General features: G+C 38.1%; 1 protein-coding gene across 4 annotated transcripts; it reads left to right on the top strand.

Moving 5' to 3' along the window:
• The first annotated feature begins 2,148 nt into the window (after window positions 1-2,148).
• On the top strand, window positions 2,149-17,096 carry Osgepl1 (O-sialoglycoprotein endopeptidase like 1). Of its 4 annotated transcripts, XR_009382548.1 has the most exons (9): window positions 2,151-3,126; window positions 3,573-3,816; window positions 9,120-9,507; window positions 10,827-11,180; window positions 11,981-12,111; window positions 12,265-12,336; window positions 14,020-14,124; window positions 14,777-14,929; window positions 15,226-17,091. XR_009382548.1 is itself a non-coding variant. In XM_059278165.1 (8 exons), the coding sequence occupies exons 2-7, from the start codon at window positions 3,596-3,598 to the stop codon at window positions 14,096-14,098; spliced, it is 1,083 nt and encodes a 360-aa protein (XP_059134148.1). In that variant the 5' UTR covers window positions 2,149-3,126; window positions 3,573-3,595; the 3' UTR covers window positions 14,099-14,124; window positions 15,226-17,096. The 4 variants fall into 4 exon arrangements, 3 of the variants coding, with proteins under 3 accessions (XP_059134148.1, XP_059134146.1, XP_059134147.1); XM_059278165.1 differs by lacking the exon at window positions 14,777-14,929 and having other exon boundaries at window positions 2,149-3,126; window positions 10,989-11,180; window positions 15,226-17,096; XM_059278163.1 differs by lacking the exon at window positions 14,777-14,929 and having other exon boundaries at window positions 15,226-17,087.
• The last annotated feature ends 659 nt before the right edge of the window (window positions 17,097-17,755 follow it).

The raw sequence follows: 17,755 nt of genomic DNA on the forward strand, positions 1-17,755 counted from the left end.
TAGTACTAATGGCTTTTAAACAGTAGTTCTCTAGCAGTTTGTGATGTGTGACTCAGTAACCTAGGGTGCAGTTACTTCTAAGCGAAGGCTTGTAAAGGAATCGGATGATCCTGCCAGGCTATGGCTGTGGCACATCACTCAACCTTCTCTAAGTTACTCTGTACTTACTGTGCATTTCCATTTCACTACTTTTTAATTGCCTATTACCTGTCTTTTGCTAATAGACTTTGAGAAGGTTGTAGATGTAATTCTAAACAGTCTTATTAAATAAATAAAAAAAAAACACAGAGCCTAATAAAAAGTTAAAAGCCCAGAGATCAAGCATTAGTCAAGAGCTAAGACCACCTTATCTTACCACTCACTGTTGTCCTTCCCCTGAGAGAGAGAGACCTTCTTCCTTTGCCCCTTTCATTGCCTTTTCTGCCTTCTCATTGGCTGTAAACCCAACCACATGACTTCCTCATCACTGCCTGTCTATACAGACCTCCAGGTCTCTATGGTTGGTACTAAGATTAAAGGCGTGTGTCATCATGCTGGCTGTATTCTTGAACACACAGAGATTCAGCCTGCCATGTGATCAGATTAAGGGCTTGTGCTGCCACTACCAGACTTCTGCTTAATGGCTTGCTCTTAGCTCTGATCCCCAGGCAACTTAATTAACATACAAATAAAATCACATTTCAGCACAAATAAAATATCACCATATTAGGTGGTTCTAAAGTTTTTAGCTCTCACAACTAAGAAAGTACCTTCCACAAAGGGAAAGTAACGATAAATGTGTGATAAAGTGAAATCTAGGCAGGTCTACAGGAGTGAGTGTTTGTAGTCACAAGTACTATGAAGGCTGAAGAAGAAATTGCTAAAGTCCAGGGGTTAAGAGCCAGCTGAACAACACAGCAAGAACCCAAATCACTTACATATGTATAATATTTCATATATGTGCACACTTCTTAGTGGAACACACTTAAGGAATAAGTATTGCAAGAATCTTCCTGTTAAATTCATCTGAAGGTTACAAATGAGTTTGTATTTTGGCATTTAAGCAAAAAGGGTCCAGAATCAAGATTGCCCTAGCCCAATTCTAATGTTAGTCTGCTGCACTTACTCTGTGACTTTAAAATCATCCAAATTTTGTAACCGAATTACCTGTAAAATGAGGACATTAAGCACAGTACCTAATGGATGTCCTGAGCATTAGTAGGCTGGCACAAAAATGTTACCTTATTGTTACACATCAAAGAAAAATGTCTCATTTTAAAAAAATGAGCTCGATATTGTAATTATGAATTTGTTTGTACCCGTTCCTAGGGTGTAGTCTGTTGGTCTGTGATAAGATTTACTTACTTTTGTTTTTGTTTTTTTTTTTTTTTTCACTCAGACCTTCACACTCTGCAAGGCAAAGATGTGTATGCTGCCACTTCCCAACCTTGCATCTTAAAGCCTTTGCTTGCTACAGTTTTAAAGTTTGGTAGGGAGAAGAAAGACTAGAGATATATCCATGCAAGCTTAATTAAATTCACAAACCAAGTCAACAAAAACAAGACGATGCAAAAATTAGTACATGCTACACAGAAGGTTGAGTACATGGGGCTATAGAATGCAACACAATATTTTTTTTTTTAATGTTCACAACTTATTTGGCTGACTTTGTGATAACAGAATGAGCCAGCCACAGGTGTTTCCCTTGGAATGGAAAGCGGGAGCGAAGGTTTAGACTACAACCACAAACACTTCCATCCTCTGGGAATCCAGTGCTAATTCTGCCGGTGTTCTGATTTCTGATGAAAACACTCTTTCCCCACGAAAGTGGGAGGTTTCTCAGGTCACTACCTGTAGGTCTGGTGACATTTTCCCTAAAACAGGATGACAATGTCCCTATCCTTTTTCTCACGGTGGCACCAAAGGAAAGGCAGGACTCTTTCCTAAAATGTAGCGTCGTGTGGACGCAGTGCAGTCAACTGAATTCGGACCCCTCTTCATAAGCCGCCGTCAGTGTGACCTGTAGAAGCCTTGGTGCTCACAAACCTGGCAAGAACGCGGGAGGGCAAGCTGGAAGGCTCAAGACGTCCTGAAGCATTTCTTTACCAAGCGGCTCTCCAGCCATAGGAAACACCGCGCCCGAGAACTGTGTCGCTGCCCGGTGGCGTCACTTCCGGGCGTCTGCGCTCCGAGCAGATGCCCGCAGCTTCCCAAGGTGGATGGTATTGCACAGGTCTTGCCTCAGAGGCTTTTTAAAAAGTAGAACTGGTCGCAGCTCCTCTACAGTTCTCCGCCGACAGCGACTCCATAGCTTCCGAGCCAGCTGTTTCCAGCTGTGCTGCCCAAATTGAGGAACTCTAATTCGTCTGAAGTGGCTGTGGGAGCTCACGACTCGAATCTGCGAATAGTTCACTCCGTCCTGGTTCTGCAGGTCCGCTTTCCCAGCTGAGACGTTGGCTTTGGTTTCTCACCCCAGTTTTGCTCATTCCACACATGCTTTGCAGTGTGCAAATGCTAGGGTGTTTATATATAGATTGCTATCTTCTGGGGGTGGTGGGGTAGGGGAGAAGGATTTAGAAAGAAGGTTGGGGTAATGAACCTATTACAAGAAAATGGAGATGTGATTCCAAACATTGGATAAAAGTATCTGCAGTTGTTTTGGCCGAGATGCATTTCATTTAGAATGAGCTTTATGGGAGGACTTATTTTCAAACCACAAAATTAAATTTTGAGTGGTGTGCGTATATTTTAAAAAGCTGAACTAAGTGCTGTACGTTCTGTTTTGGAGAGGAGGCCCAGGAAACGGGAGGTCTTTTTTTGTTTTGTTTTTATCTGTTCTATTTGCCATGAATTTAAAATTTTTTTAACTTCGTTTTAAATAGGACTATCCACACAACCATTGTACTGTAACATTAACTGTTGTATAACGTGAATGTCGAGCATTGTTTACCCCAATGCCTCAACCCAGAAGTGTTCCAAATTTCAATAATTTTTTTAATTTTGGGATGTGTCATATACATGACATATCTGAGGATGAGACCCAAAGCTAAACGTGGAATTCGTGTTTGTTTGCATCCTATGAACATAGCCAAGGCAATTTTACGTCATATTTTAGTGTTTCTTGTGTTTCCACTAGCCCTGAGTCAGGTGAGTAGAGTGACTTAGATTTTCACTTTAGGGACGATCAGCTTGGAGTATTAATAACTTTGTATGTTTCTCACTTTCTTTTTTTTTTTTTTTTTTTTTTTTTGGTTTTTCGAGACAGGGTTTCTCTGTGTAGTTTTGCGCCTTTCCTGAAACTCACTTGGTAGTCCAGGCTGGCCTCGAACTCACAGAGATACACCTGGCTCTGTCTCCCGAGTGCTGGGATTAAAGGCGTGCGCCACCACCGCCCGGCCTCACTTTCTTCTTGTAAAATCTAATTAATTTATATTGAATGATTTATGGGGCCTTTATAAGATTTTGATAACTTTTACTAATATTCTTATAACTTTGTAAGAATGAATACTTAAAAAATAAATATTCACTATTTTAAGTCAATGAATTAATCGCAAATGACAATTCCATGTAATGTTTCTGTAATTCTTTCCTAGGAATCATTTGTAGAGTAGAAAGTATGCTAATATTAAGTAAGACAGCAGGAGTTTTTTCCAAACCACCAAAGAGTAACATTTTTGGACTTTTAAGAAGTCTTAGTGTTTGCCCTGGAAGACTTTTTTGTCATAAACTGGTCCTGGGAATTGAAACCAGCTGTGATGATACAGCAGCTGCTGTAGTGGATGAAGCTGGACATGTGTTGGGAGAAGCAATGCATTCCCAGACCGAGGTTCATTTAAAGTAAGTAGAAACTATTTTGGTCATTCCCTGTTGTTGTTGTTGTTTGTTTGTTTTTAAAGAAAAATGAAACCATTCTTTTGCATTTATCATGTATAAAAGTCAAATTTTAGTAGTTAAATTCTTACTCTTAGTGTAAAAACCACTAAATTCTGCAATATACATAGCCATGCCTTGTGGTACAGGCCTTCAATACCAGCACTTCCACAGCAGAGGCAGGTTGATGTGAGTTCCAGGTCAGCCATTGCCACTTAGACTTTATCTCAAAACAAACAAACAAAAAGCCTGCTGTAGAAATATCTCATACCTCGCCCTGGCTTTTAAGACATTCCACAGGCCATAGTAGGATCTCAACTTTTGCCAGTCCTGACGACAGAAAGAAGGAAAGCTCATTCCCAGTACTTACTTCCAATGATTTTTCTTTGGTGTGCCTTTTTCCCCTGTGTGTATGTTTTGTGGTCTCAACAGCAGTCCCAGGAAAGCATCACCTGATGGTTGAGGGAAAAAACAAACTATTCTCATTTACACATATAATTCACATGAGTACTTAAAACATTGTTGTATTAAAGCTTAGAAGGTTTATAAACCCAACTGTTGGCAGAGGACCACAGGACAGGTGACTTAAATAATTGGACTGGATATAAAGTGCAAAATATACCCAGCTTTAGCCAGTTGTCACTCAAGAATGTAAGACTTAAGTATCAGAATTTTCAAAACAAAGTGAAAATCCACATCTTAAATGTAATCTCTAGTGCTGCAGGCCGCAGGAATATATCATAAGAACTCAGCTGGTTATGGCAAAGTCACTATCTGGAGGGATCAGGGAATTCCTCCAGAGGAAGCCAAATCCCAAGGAGTATTTGGTGTTACTTGGCTTCTTATATATAAGCTGTATTCTGTTATGAAAATCATGTGTGCCTTCATAGTTTTCCCAATTGACTTTTTCCTAAGAAGGACTAACAGTGTGGACTGATCACCTTCTGGACATACACATTCCAGGTATTTGGAGAACAGCCTCAGGAAAGGCTTTCTCTGGAATCAGATTATCTCTCTTAGCCACTTTCAAGGACTACAGGAAACACCACCGAGGTGGGCCCCAACTTCCTAGGACTAACGGTGATAACCACCCACAGGCAAGTCTCCTGACTTAAGGTAAATTCCACAAGGAGACACCGCCCAGGTGGTCGCCCAATTTCCGAGGACTAACAATGATAACAGCCCACATACAAGTCTCCTGACTTAAGGTAAATTCTACAAGGAGACACCGCCTAAGAGAGGTGGGCATTAAGTAATAGCTTTACACAATTTAGCTCCGACCCTCCCTTTATATACCGGGACTTCCAGGGCAGAGACACAGAGAAGAGAAAAGAGAATGGAAGAACTAGATGGGTAAGAACTTGAGAGGAACAAACTAAGATGGGGAAGAACTAGATTGAAGGGCTAGAAGAGAGGACTAGAGGAACGAGATGGAAGATGAGGAAGAGCCAGATGGAGAAGAACAAGATGAGGAAGAGCCAGATGAGAGAGAAGGAGACGGAAGAGGAGCTGATAGGGGAAAGAACTAGGTAGATGAGAACCTAGAAGGGACAGAACTAGTTGAAGGAATTAAGATAGAACCTAGAGGGGGACAGTAGATAAATATAGAGAAATCAAGCAAGAAAGGAGCTAAACATGAGAGCAGAATAGAAGCTGAGTAGAGAGAGAACTATCACAGAATTAATAAAGTGTATGAACTAGGAGTCTCATGTACATAGATTCATTTCTTTTCATCAAAGATTAATTATCAGCTGGTTGTAGATTCTTCCTGGACCCTGGGAGGGTACTATCGAGGAGCTGGACCCCCATAGTCCCTGATACTCTAGATTTTTTTTTATATATATATATATAAATGATTGGCTAATTCAAAACACATTGAAATACATCTGCAAGTTATCAGTTTCCAGCATTTGAAGAATGAAAAAATGTCTGGTATTAGTATTGTCTCACTAATGTTAGGCAGGTTCTTTTTCCTCTGATTTCTTTTTCATATCCATAAACAAAAATAGCTTCCTTAGTGAACTGGGGATAATTTATGGGGAAAATAGAGCCTCAAACAACACACTGGGAAATGAACTAGAAGGTCCTTTCATCATTTGATGCTCACAGAGCTACAGAGAGCAAATCCATTTGATATGGTAAGTTATTCAGGCAAAGATCAAATGGATTTGCTACCAGTGTTGGGGTCAGGGCTCAGTGTTTCCAGGTTCTTGGCCTCTTTTCCAAAGAATTGAAAAGGACGCACATAGATTCACAAAAGAAGCAAAATGATAGTGCAGATCGTAAATGGATATGCTGTCAAGATTGGTAACGGGACACATGATTAAGAGTTCTCAGACCCTGACTCTTGTTCAGGACTTTTATGAAATTCAAGGGAGGGATTGACTACTCAGGGACAGAATTTGGGTGCTTCTTTAATTTGTTTAATAGATTAGGTCATATACTCATTTTTCCCATTGTGCATGTCCCCTTCCATAATGCATCTGATTTAATCACATGCATGCCCCGTTATGCATAGGCATAAGATGATAAATAGAAGATTCTCCATAAAATGTTATTAGAGGACACAGTTTTGCCTTACTGCGCATGCATCCAAACTAGTTCAGGCTGGCTCAGCCTTCTATTCTTATTCTGTGATGTTGGGGATACATATGAATAAAAACTGTCTAAATTTGATTGTTATAGGGCCAGGGAAATGTCTACCGTTGTTCATAGACGGAAGTACATATAACCCCATGCAGGTTGGGTAGGGAGTGGTTGCTAAGTGCATTGTTTGGAGAAGAGTGTGTGTGCATAGTGGGTACAGGTAAAGTAACTAGGCTAGTGTGCATAATCCACAATCAAGGGGCAGGGACCCAAGGTAATCAACCGTCTACTATGCTTGCCTGCCTCAGGCTGATGTGTACTTTTATATTCTGGTTTAGTACTATACATTGAGACAATATATATTTTCAGCTTTCTTATTTATAAAATCTGGATCATCATGATAGCATGTGTTAAATATGAATAAATATGAATTCTTTTAGAGCACCTGCTGCAGTTAATAAAAATTGAGCCATTACGAACAACACTTCTGTTACTATAAAGACAGATAGTGAACAGGTCATTGCTAAGTAATGTGGGAAGTGTGATGATAAAGTGCTGCTTGCTAGTGTATCCTCTTCCAGACCTCTTCACTTCCTCTCCACTTCACATCCAAGTCAGTCATCCAGTGGTGGTAAACATAACCCTCAAATACTGCTAGAGATAGTTCTCTCTTTACTCACTAACTTAATTTAATTCTACATTGTCCCTTGCCTACACTCCAAATTTAAATGATTTCCTTATGTCTACGTTACCTTTCTTCCTTAATCACCTGCACTCTCTATACAAATTAAAATATGACTAGAAAATGTGTTCTCATTAATTATTTGAGAATAAGGCCATAGTTTTACTCATTATTTATCTTTATTGCTTAGCATAATTTCTAAAAATTAAATACCAAAGAAGGCATGGAATGGATATATAAGACACAAGGAAAAAGTGAGTAGGAAAAAAGGACTTGAATTCAAACCCTCAAATTCCAATCAAGTAAATATTTTGAGTTGGAAAATAACAGTCAACAACAAATTGCTTTCTAGTGTTTTCTGACATCACAATCTGCAGTGGTCTCTAAGAATCAGAAGATACAGCTAGAAAAGTAAAGAGGCTTGAATGTGGTGGTGTCGGTGAGAATGTTATTAAACTAAACATTAAGTGTGGAGACAAAGGTAAAAAAATGAATATTGAAGGGACATTGAGATGGCTCATTAGTAAAGAAAGCCCCTTGCTGACCTGAGTTCAATCCCTGGACCCCCAAATGGTAGAAGGAGGACACTGACTCATGCAGGCAGTCAGCTGACCTCCTCCACATGCACCACCCTCCATAAATAAATAAAAATGTAATCTAAGAAATGAGCCTTGAAACTGAAATTATTCTAAGAGTATTGTTGCTACTAACAGAGAATAGGAATATCAAATAAATATATTTAAATAAGTTTTTAAAATTTTGTTACAAAACACACTTATTGATTTCCTTATATCCTCATTCCCTGAAAAAAAATATGTGTATATATAGTATATATATATATATACAATATATACATATATATATTGTTGTAACTAAATATTCATTGAATATTGTGAAGATTTTTATTTCTGTGTATAGAAACCATCCTACATGGTCTTGCAATGTCAAATATTTTAAAATGATGTTTTGATGTCAGAGGTGAATTTTACAGACCTGTGAAATTGCTTCCCAGACTGTAAACCAGTTAAAAGTTACAGTATCTGTTGTTGGCCATGTTTTGTCCCTGTCCCATTGGTCCTTCCATGCTGGAGACTGAATGCGAGACCCTGAGTAAATTAGGCAGGTGCTTTACCCTGGAGCTTCATTCCCAACCTTCCCTGCTGATTCTTAGCTAGGTATTTGGAGTGATCATTCACTGTCCTACACAGACCAAAAATGTCCACTGCCAACTCTAAGCACTAGATTCCCAAACTTTATTTTAGGATTGCAAGCTATCTCCTGTCCTGGTCTGACCTCAAGTGCAGTGTGTTTAAAAATAAACTCACCTTCACAAAACTGTCTTCATATTTCTCACTGTTTATATTTTTTTTCTCCCCGTCATCCCTAGCAAATATGAGTCATCTTTGATGCCTGGGACCCTCATATTCTTGTATCCAGTTTTTTTTTGGTTTTTTTTGGTTTTTGTTTTTGGTTTTTTTGTTTTTTTTTTTTTTTTGATTTTTTGATTTTTTTGAGACAGGGTTTCTCTGTGTAGCTTTGCGCCTTTCCTGGAACTCACTTGGTAGCTCAGGCTGGCCTCGAACTCACAGAGATCCGCCTGGCTATGCCTCCCGAGTGCTGGGATTAAAGGCGTGCGCCACCACCACCCGGCTGTATCCAGTTTAATATACTTTAGTCAAATAACTCTTGCATTTAATTTCTAAAATTCTCTCCTCAAGATTAATGAGAGCTAAATACAGTTTTATCCTGCCCTTCTTTTGTTCATGACCTCTTTGGAATTCTTTATGAGTGTCCTGGTGACCTCATTCATCAGAAATAAACCATTTTGAACACAGCATGAAAATACTGAACTCTTATCAGTCTTGCATTATAAAGCACACAGTGTTAACATACATAATAATATAATGGTTCATTTGTAAGAATGCCTTCAGATGTAACATTGTTTTCCTCCTTTCCCAATTTTTTTAAAAACTGTCTTTTTTTTTTTTTTTTTTTCCCCCAGAACAGGTGGGATTGTTCCTCCAGTAGCTCAACAGCTTCACAGAGAAAATATTCAGCGAATAGTAGAAGAAACTCTTTCTGCTGGTAGACTCTCTCCACAAGACCTCTCAGCGGTGGCAACTACCATCAAACCAGGGCTGGCCCTAAGCCTGGGCGTAGGCTTATCATTCAGCTTACAGCTAGTAAATCAGTTTAAAAAGCCATTCATTCCTATTCATCATATGGAGGCTCATGCACTTACAATTAGGCTAACCAATAAAGTAGAATTTCCTTTTCTAGTTCTTTTGATTTCTGGAGGTCACTGTCTGTTGGCATTAGTCCGAGGTGTGTCGGATTTTCTGCTTCTCGGGAAGTCTTTGGACATAGCACCAGGTGACATGCTTGACAAGGTACTGCTTCAGAAGTCATTTCTTTTGGCTCTTTCAGTTGAATAGCAGTAAACAAACTGGTCACCTAGGGAATTCTGAACAATGCCTGATTAGACTGAAAAACTTTTTAAAAACTACTGCAAAAGGCTGGGTATGGGTAGCAGGGTAGACTAAAATTTAAGGCCAACTTTGGCTATTTAATAAGTTTGAGGCAATCCTGGGCCATGTAGCAAGGTCTTGTCTCAAAAAAGTGCTGGAATCCTAGCACTTTTAATTAGACTTTTAATCCTAGCTTTTGAGGCAGAGGCATGTAGATCTCTGTGAGTTCGAGGCCAGTCTAGTCCACATACTGAGCTCCAAGAGTTGTAATAACTTTTTTTTTTCTTTTAGATAGGGTTCCATTCTGTAACCCATGCTGGGCTCAAAACTCATAGTGATTCTCCTGCTTCAGCCTTCCATGTGCTGGGATTACAAGTATGAATTACCACTATGTCCATCTCAATTTTGTAATATTTAGCCATTTAATAAAATGGTAAGAATTTTACATCTATATGTAAAAGCTCAAATACTTTGTAGTTATTGCTATATAGTTAGTCAAATACTTCTTGTGAAAGTGTTTGGGAAACTTAGCACTATAAGCATGCTGTAAAAATATAAGGATATATAGTGATTAGGAGCAGGACATTGTACATGCCTTTAATCCCAGCACTTGGGAGGCAGAGGCAGGTGGATCACTATGAGTTCAAGGTCTGCTTGGTCTACATAGTGAGTTGCAGGCCAACTGGGGCTATATAGTGAGACCCTGTGAGGGAAAAGTAAAGATTAACATGGAATCAGAGTCCAGTGCATAATTGCTAACATCACAACAGATTTTCTTTGAGTAGTATGGAGCCTACTGCATATACAAAACGGCTGAAATGATGGAGGGAAAGAATGAGTCAGATTCTTATTTTCAAAGTTCACCATTAAATAACCATCCTCAACTTCAGTTTTCTGACCCCAGTATAAGAGGGAAAAGCTAGGGTGGCAGCACTTAGACACTGCTGTTCAGCTGCGAGAGAAGACTGGCCTGATTTCCTGAAATTAGCCATAGTCCATGTATTCACTCAAGATTTTTAAAGTAATTTTTGAATTTATTATCTTTATATCTTATGATTTCAAAATGTATAGCCTGTGACTCATTTAAGAATATATTTTTTAATGTCACTTATTACATATATTGACGCTGACCCTTTATCCCTGATTAAAGCTAACTTGGTCATAGTGGGTAATCTTTTTCTTAATTAATTTATGATCAAAATATATTGTATGAAAAAATTTTAAATGTTTGTTTTTAATAGGTGGCAAGAAGACTTTCTTTAATCAAACATCCAGAATATTCTACGATGAGTGGTGGGAAGGCTATAGAACATTTGGCCAAACAAGGAAATAGATTCCATTTTACTATCAATCCTCCCATGCAGAATGCTAAAAATTGCGATTTTTCTTTTACGGGACTTCAGCATGTTATTGATAAGCTAATAACGCGCAAGGAGAAAGAAGAAGGCATTGAGAAGGGGCAAATCCTGTCTTCAGCTGCAGACGTTGCTGCTGCGGTGCAGCATACAACAGCGCGCCACCTTGCGATGAGAACACATCGTGCTATTCTGTTTTGCAAGCAAAAGGATCTGTTACCTCCAGCTAACGCAGTATTAGTAAGCTTTGTCGTCTCTCCTGCTAGTAATGGGACGCTTTCCAGCACGTTGCTTACCCCCAGGAATCTAGTTGACTTTATTCAGGATGAGTAGGTCGTTGTGTCTCATAATGGACAATGTAGAACAATATAGAATAAAAGTGATGTATAACCATTGTGAAGGAAGACATAACATCTTTATGGAGCATCTCTACAGCCTATGTAGAAAAAAAAATCCCAGGCTACATTTTCTCTTTGAACTCTAAAGAGGGTTTACAATAAAGAAACCAGAATAACCCTTGTGATTACTATTTTTAGAGGAGGAGGCTGCTATCTTCCATCTTTTAATGAAATCCCATTAAATATGCTTACAAGACTTGATAATCTTCCTACTTAATAGGTCTTAAATCTTTGAAAATTATAAACTAAGGAAATGTCTAAATCTGGCAATTTATAAAATCGAATATTAAAAATGAATATTAAAGATAATGGTTTATTAAGAGCTGGGTAGCTCAATGATAAAAGTGCAAAATGCAGTCTAAAATATTGGTGTATTATGATTGCAAATGTTGCAGAGACACTTTCTGGTACTATGAAAGTATTTAAAATGCTAGCAATGAATACATGCTGGCTTAAAATTGTGATTATTATCTCCAAATTTTTATTCTGCAAATATATCACTAAATATATTAAGTGATATATTACTTAACCTCAATTAGTTTCTTGTTGGATAAAGCTGGGTTTTTTCCCCCAAGTTTATTAAGAGCTTGGTTCATATCCATGTGTGATAGCTGTTAATACTCCTCTTCCCAATTCTTTCAGGTTGTATCTGGAGGTGTTGCAAGTAACTTGTATATCCGAAGAGCGTTGGAAATTGTAGCAGATGCAACACAATGCACTTTGTTGTGTCCTCCTCCAAGACTGTGCACTGATAATGGCATTATGATTGCATGGTAATCCACAAGAGAATATGTGATTTACTTGTAATCATGTAAATAGTCATTACCAACTTACCATACTATATTTTCATCCTTCAGATCTTGAGGCTGTTTCAATGTTTTATTATTACTATTATTATTATTATTATTATTATTATTATTATTCAGGAATGGGATTGAAAGATTACGTGCTGGCTTGGGCATTTTACATGATGTAGAAGACATCCGATATGAACCAAAGTACGTAGTACCATTTATTGTGTTTATACAAATTACATTATAAAAGAAAAAGAAAGTATGTTTTTTATATATTATAAAAGAAAAAGGAGTATGTTTTTTATATATGAAGTTTTTGTTGACATTCTGGTGGTACATTAAGGACAATGACTGGTTTTCATGAATATACTTGAGAAATAGTTGATAAGAAATATTTCTGCTACAGAATCAAATTATAAAAATTTTAGCGGGCCATATATGAACCATGGCCTGTTTCTACAGGCCATGAATAATGGTGATACAACGTCTTATTTCTTACTAGAAAAGAACACTTTTCAGGGCTGGAGAGATGGCTTGGGAGTTAAGAGTGCTCCCTGCTCTTACAGAGGACCTGGGTTCTGTTTCCAGTATCTACATGGCAACTAACAGCCACACTAACTCCAGTTCTAGGGGATCCAACACCCTGATTTCCATGGGCTCCTGAATGCATACATACATGCACTCGGGCACATATGCATACACATAAAGTATTTTTAATAAAAGAAAAGCCATCGGCATGAGCTGTACTTTTGTATTGTCTAGCATTGTCTAAGGACGGTTGGTGTGTTAGCAAACTTGAGGGAAACATGAAGATAACATTCAGATTGTACTGTGCTCCTACAGGAATCGATGGGAATGAGCCAGAAGGCAGCTCTTCACTGTAAGCCTTATGTCCTCTCTCTAACCACAGTTCCAAGAGCAGTTTTTTAATTTGCTATCAAGTTCTGTTCAAGTTAGTCAGGGAATAATTTAGGACAATTACATTCCATAACTTGACATAAGTATATTTGAACATTATTTCTTCTGATATTTTGCACTTCTCAGCACCAGAGTTGTGCTTCAGGAACCACTGATTGTTGATATCATTTGTGAATGGCCAAAGTTGAGGGTAGTGTCTGAAAGAATCACTTACATTGCTGCTTATCAGATGATACTGGCTGGTCCAGTTGTGCCTCCTTGTGGCAGGGTCTGGGCTGGCGATGATGGCTTTATCCAGCTGGGGTCAGGTCAGAGTCTTAACCTTGAGCAGTATCATAGAAAAGCAGGAATTTGAGGTTTCACTTTATTTACTAAGGAAGAATAGATAAAGTGGGTAGGAAGTGAAGAGCTCTCCGGTCTAGAAGAGCAAGGGCAAGTTGAAAAGGACAGAGCAACTTGTGAACTCTGAGAAGTCATGGAAACCTAGGAAAGTGCAAACACAAACAAATGTAGACTGGACTTTATGTGTTTAGTGCTATTTCCATTTTGACCTTTGTAAAAGATTATGACATCTTTTGTTGTATTTTATGTTTGATTTTAAGGGTTATTTTTCCATTTGCTTTTTTGTTGTTTGAGAGTTTGTGGAATCCAAGTTTTTGCGTGTGCTTAAACAGAAACACTACCATTGAACCTTTGAACTATATATCCCCAGCTTCCACTTTGTTTTAAACTTACTAATTTACAGTCCTTTGGAGCAGTAGAAATTGCAAATATACCTCAAAATTAAAGTTTCTTATGAATAGGGTAGTGTCGTGCATTGTCCCATTTGTATCTGTGTAAGAATCCTCGTCACCTATGCCGACTCTCCATTACTTCCACCATTGTCCAGACTCCAAGCAGATCATATGCAAAAGTTGTGACAGGTTGTGACTCAAGCATAAAGTCATGTGACCTCTGATTTTCATGCAGATGTCCTCTTGGAGTAGACATATCCAAAGAAGTTGCAGAAGCTGCCATAAAAGTACCACGATTAAAAATGACAATTTGATTGGTGATTATCAAAGGTCTCTACAGGTAATATCTCAAATAATAAGTTTTAAGTTTTTGATATCAAATTATATAAATATGTTCATTAGGCTTCAAGACTTTTTATGCATGTGTGTATGCATATTCCTGGAGGGCACATGTGTGTGCAGGGGTACCTATGTGAGTGTATGGTAGCAAGGAGTCATTCACAGTTCAGGTGTTAACTCTCAGGAATGCTGTCAACCTCCTTTGAGACCAGGCTTCTCATTGTCTTGGAGCTTTACCAATTAGACTAGAGGACATTGACCAGGGATCCTCAGCAAGATGCTGTCCCCACCACCCTAGCACGGGATTACAAGTTTACACTGCCGTGCCTGGTAGTTTTACGTACTTTCTGGAGATTGAACTTGGGACCATGCGTGCAAGTACATTACCTCCTGAGTTATCTCACCAGGCCCAAGACTCTTTTAAAATTCCTTTTCTTTTTTTTTTTTTTTAATCTTTTCTTCTGAAAGATAATAACTGCATGTTACAGTTTTTCGAAAGAGAATGGCTTATTATCAAAAACCAGTGAAATCAAAGGATGAAGAACTGACTGATGTTGGCAGGTGGGAAAAAAAATATCCTTGAGAGAAATACAGTGGTTCTTTTGATTCCTGGCCCTGTATCATGGATCCTAAGTCATTTTCACTTTTCTCAGGAGAGTAGAAGCTAGTTTTTGACCGCTACTACAGTAGACTGACTTCTTCAATGAGAGCAGTTTTAAAATCAAGCCAGGTCTCAGCTGTATCTAATCACAGACTCCTGAGTTATGACAGAACTTGACCAACAGAATATGGACTTTACTGGCTAAGTAAATTTTTAGGTGTCATGCTCTGAAGACTATATGCTTTTAATTTTTGTCTAATTGGGCCACATACTTTCACACCCAATATTTTTTTAAATTATATTTACTAAGATGAAAATAAATGGGATGAGAAAGGTTTGTTTTAGATAATTTTCTCTGAACCTTGGTATTGTAGATACTGTAAATTTATTTATTTTTTTTTTTTTGGTCTAAAGTAACTATATCCATTTGGGGCTGTAAGCACAGTCTTACTGGGGCTGGAGAGAGGGCCCAGTGGTTAAGAGCACTTCTTGTTCTTGCAGAGGACCCCAGCATCCACATGGCAGCTCCCAAGTGTCCAGAACTCCAGTTCCAATGGATCCAGCATCCTTTTCTGACCTCCTAGGGCACCAAACATGCATGTGGAACACAAACATAAATGCAAGCAAAACACTCATACACGTAACATTTTAAAAATTGATAATAAATCTTAATTTGTTTAAAGGAAAAATGTTGCTATGTCTACTGATTTTGCCATGAGATGTTTCTATATACTGGACCAAGTTGTTAATTTTGTGAACTTTCTAGTCTTTGGTGACATGTTTTATTGAAAAGCTAGAGAAGGTAAAGATAAAAAATTTAGCATAGAAAAAACTTTTTTTTCAGGTGCCTCACTTTAGAGTATTCCAATAGTAGAATTACAGGCATATACCACCATTCTTATCTAGAATGGAAACGTCTCTTATTTTAGTCCTATTTTAAGCTAGCTTCTCAGAAAGTTCCATAAGCAATTCTTTAGTTCAATTTATGATCACCTACTTTCTCCTAGAAATGGAGCAACTGGAAACAGCCATTACTTAAAATAGCTTTTTATTCTTTGTTATTAGTTTGCTGTTGTATAATAGGATTGGTAAAGAAGTAACAGGTAAAAGCAACAACTAGTTCAGGAATTCACATTTTACATTTGGATTTGCATTTTGTATATGTGATTATAAATTAACAAACTCCTTTCATGTGACTACTGCTGTCAGGACATATAAATTATAGAAGAAAATTTATGAAAATTTATATTATGAATATACTCATAATCTGTGTTTTGAAAATGTTAAAAGTTGTTCCAAGTGCTATAATCATGCACGTATGTCAAAATTACTAATTATTTCATGATACAAGTAAGGGGAAAGTATAGCTAAAGAAAATGTGTGAACCCTAGACAGCAGCCATGTCTCTAATCCTTGAATACTTGGCTTTGAGAAGGTTGGGATAAGGGAGCAACACTGAATTCTGTTGATGAACACATGCCAAATTTACCTTACAGTGAAGCAAAGGTAAATTAGCTTAGTGGGTCACTGAAATCAAATGGGGGTTTGTTTGTTGTTTTGTATTCTTTTGTTTTTGAGACAGTCTCACTCTGTGGCCCAGGCTTGTCTAGGACTCACTATATAGCTCACACTGGTCTTGAACTCTTAGCAAGCCTCCTGCATGAACCTCCCACATCCTTGATTACAGCACATCTGGTAATGCTCAGTATGTCCTCGAGGCTTTTTTGTATATAATTTTTAAAAGAAAACAATACAATAATAAAAATTAATTTTGAAGAGTTGAGGGTATCCTCCCCATGTTCAGAGAGCTATGCCAGAGAGGAAGCAGAAAGACTGCAAGAATCAGAGGGGATGGATGACTCTACGGGAACAGTGGCCTCCAAACACAACAGACTGATGTACATATGTGCTCAGAGAGATGTGGCAGCATGCATGGGGCCTGCACAGGTCCGAGCCAGATAGAGTCCCAGTGCAGAGAGGGGAAGTGGACATGAACTCACATCTGAACCAAGAAGTTCTCTCCAACTGATAATCCATTTGCATAGGAAAAATTAGTTTTCTCCAACGGAGTTTCACTGGGTGTGTTAACCACACTTCAGGATAGGTCCCGTGCCCAGCAGTAGATGGTCAACACAAAATGGACTCAATGGCATATTTGTAGACTTTCTGTCTCATGTTGGTTTGATTGGGCATTTTTGTTTGTTTGTTTTGTTTTACTGGTCTTTTGCTTATATATTGTGGATCCAATTTTATGTTTTTATAGGTTTGTGTGTGTTTGTTTCTTGTGTTTACTTTTTTAAAAAGTTCTGGTTTGTTTGGAGTTTTTGTTGTTATTTGCCTATTTGTTTCCTAATAAGAAAAAGGGTGTGGAGGTGGGTGGGAAGATCTGGAGGAGTTGGGGAGACTATGGTTAGACTATATTGTATTCAAGATTTTTTTCAGCAAAATAAATATTTTAAAGAGTTGGCAGTGATTCTTTGGGAGAAATACTGTAAGTTGTCAGGATGGTAGAATAGTCTGGTTAAGCTAAGTTACTCAGGAAGTGCCTGTGGTTGTTTGTAAAATATCTTGAGCCCACCTGAAGCTACATCAAGGCTTGGTTGTTCATGGTAGAGGCTTAATAATAACTTCAAGAGTTACCCTTAATGACACTGAAAAAATGATAGTTTCCTACCATTTGATTCATTTCTTTCTAATATTAAACATACATTTTCCTACATTTCCTATTATAATCCATCAGAAAATAGCAGCTCGGAGCAATTGATAAAACTTAGATTTAAATATTTAATAATATATTTTATTTTTGCAGTTTTGCAGTGATTAAGAACACAGATGAGCTCTGTGAAAGCCTTAAGTGAGGGTGGCTACCACCATCATGACCATTATTATAACAACTGTTTGTTAATATGTATGGTCAATGCTTACTGCAGCCCAGGTAGATCGTGAATTACAGAAAGACCTTCAGAGTATATGGAGGCAAAGTGAATAGAGAAAAGGGATGGAGAAGTGAAAGAATAAGTGAAGCCTTGCT

This window comes from Peromyscus eremicus, chromosome 13 (genome assembly GCF_949786415.1).
Source record: "Peromyscus eremicus chromosome 13, PerEre_H2_v1, whole genome shotgun sequence".
In the NCBI taxonomy this organism is placed as follows: domain Eukaryota; kingdom Metazoa; phylum Chordata; class Mammalia; order Rodentia; family Cricetidae; genus Peromyscus; species Peromyscus eremicus.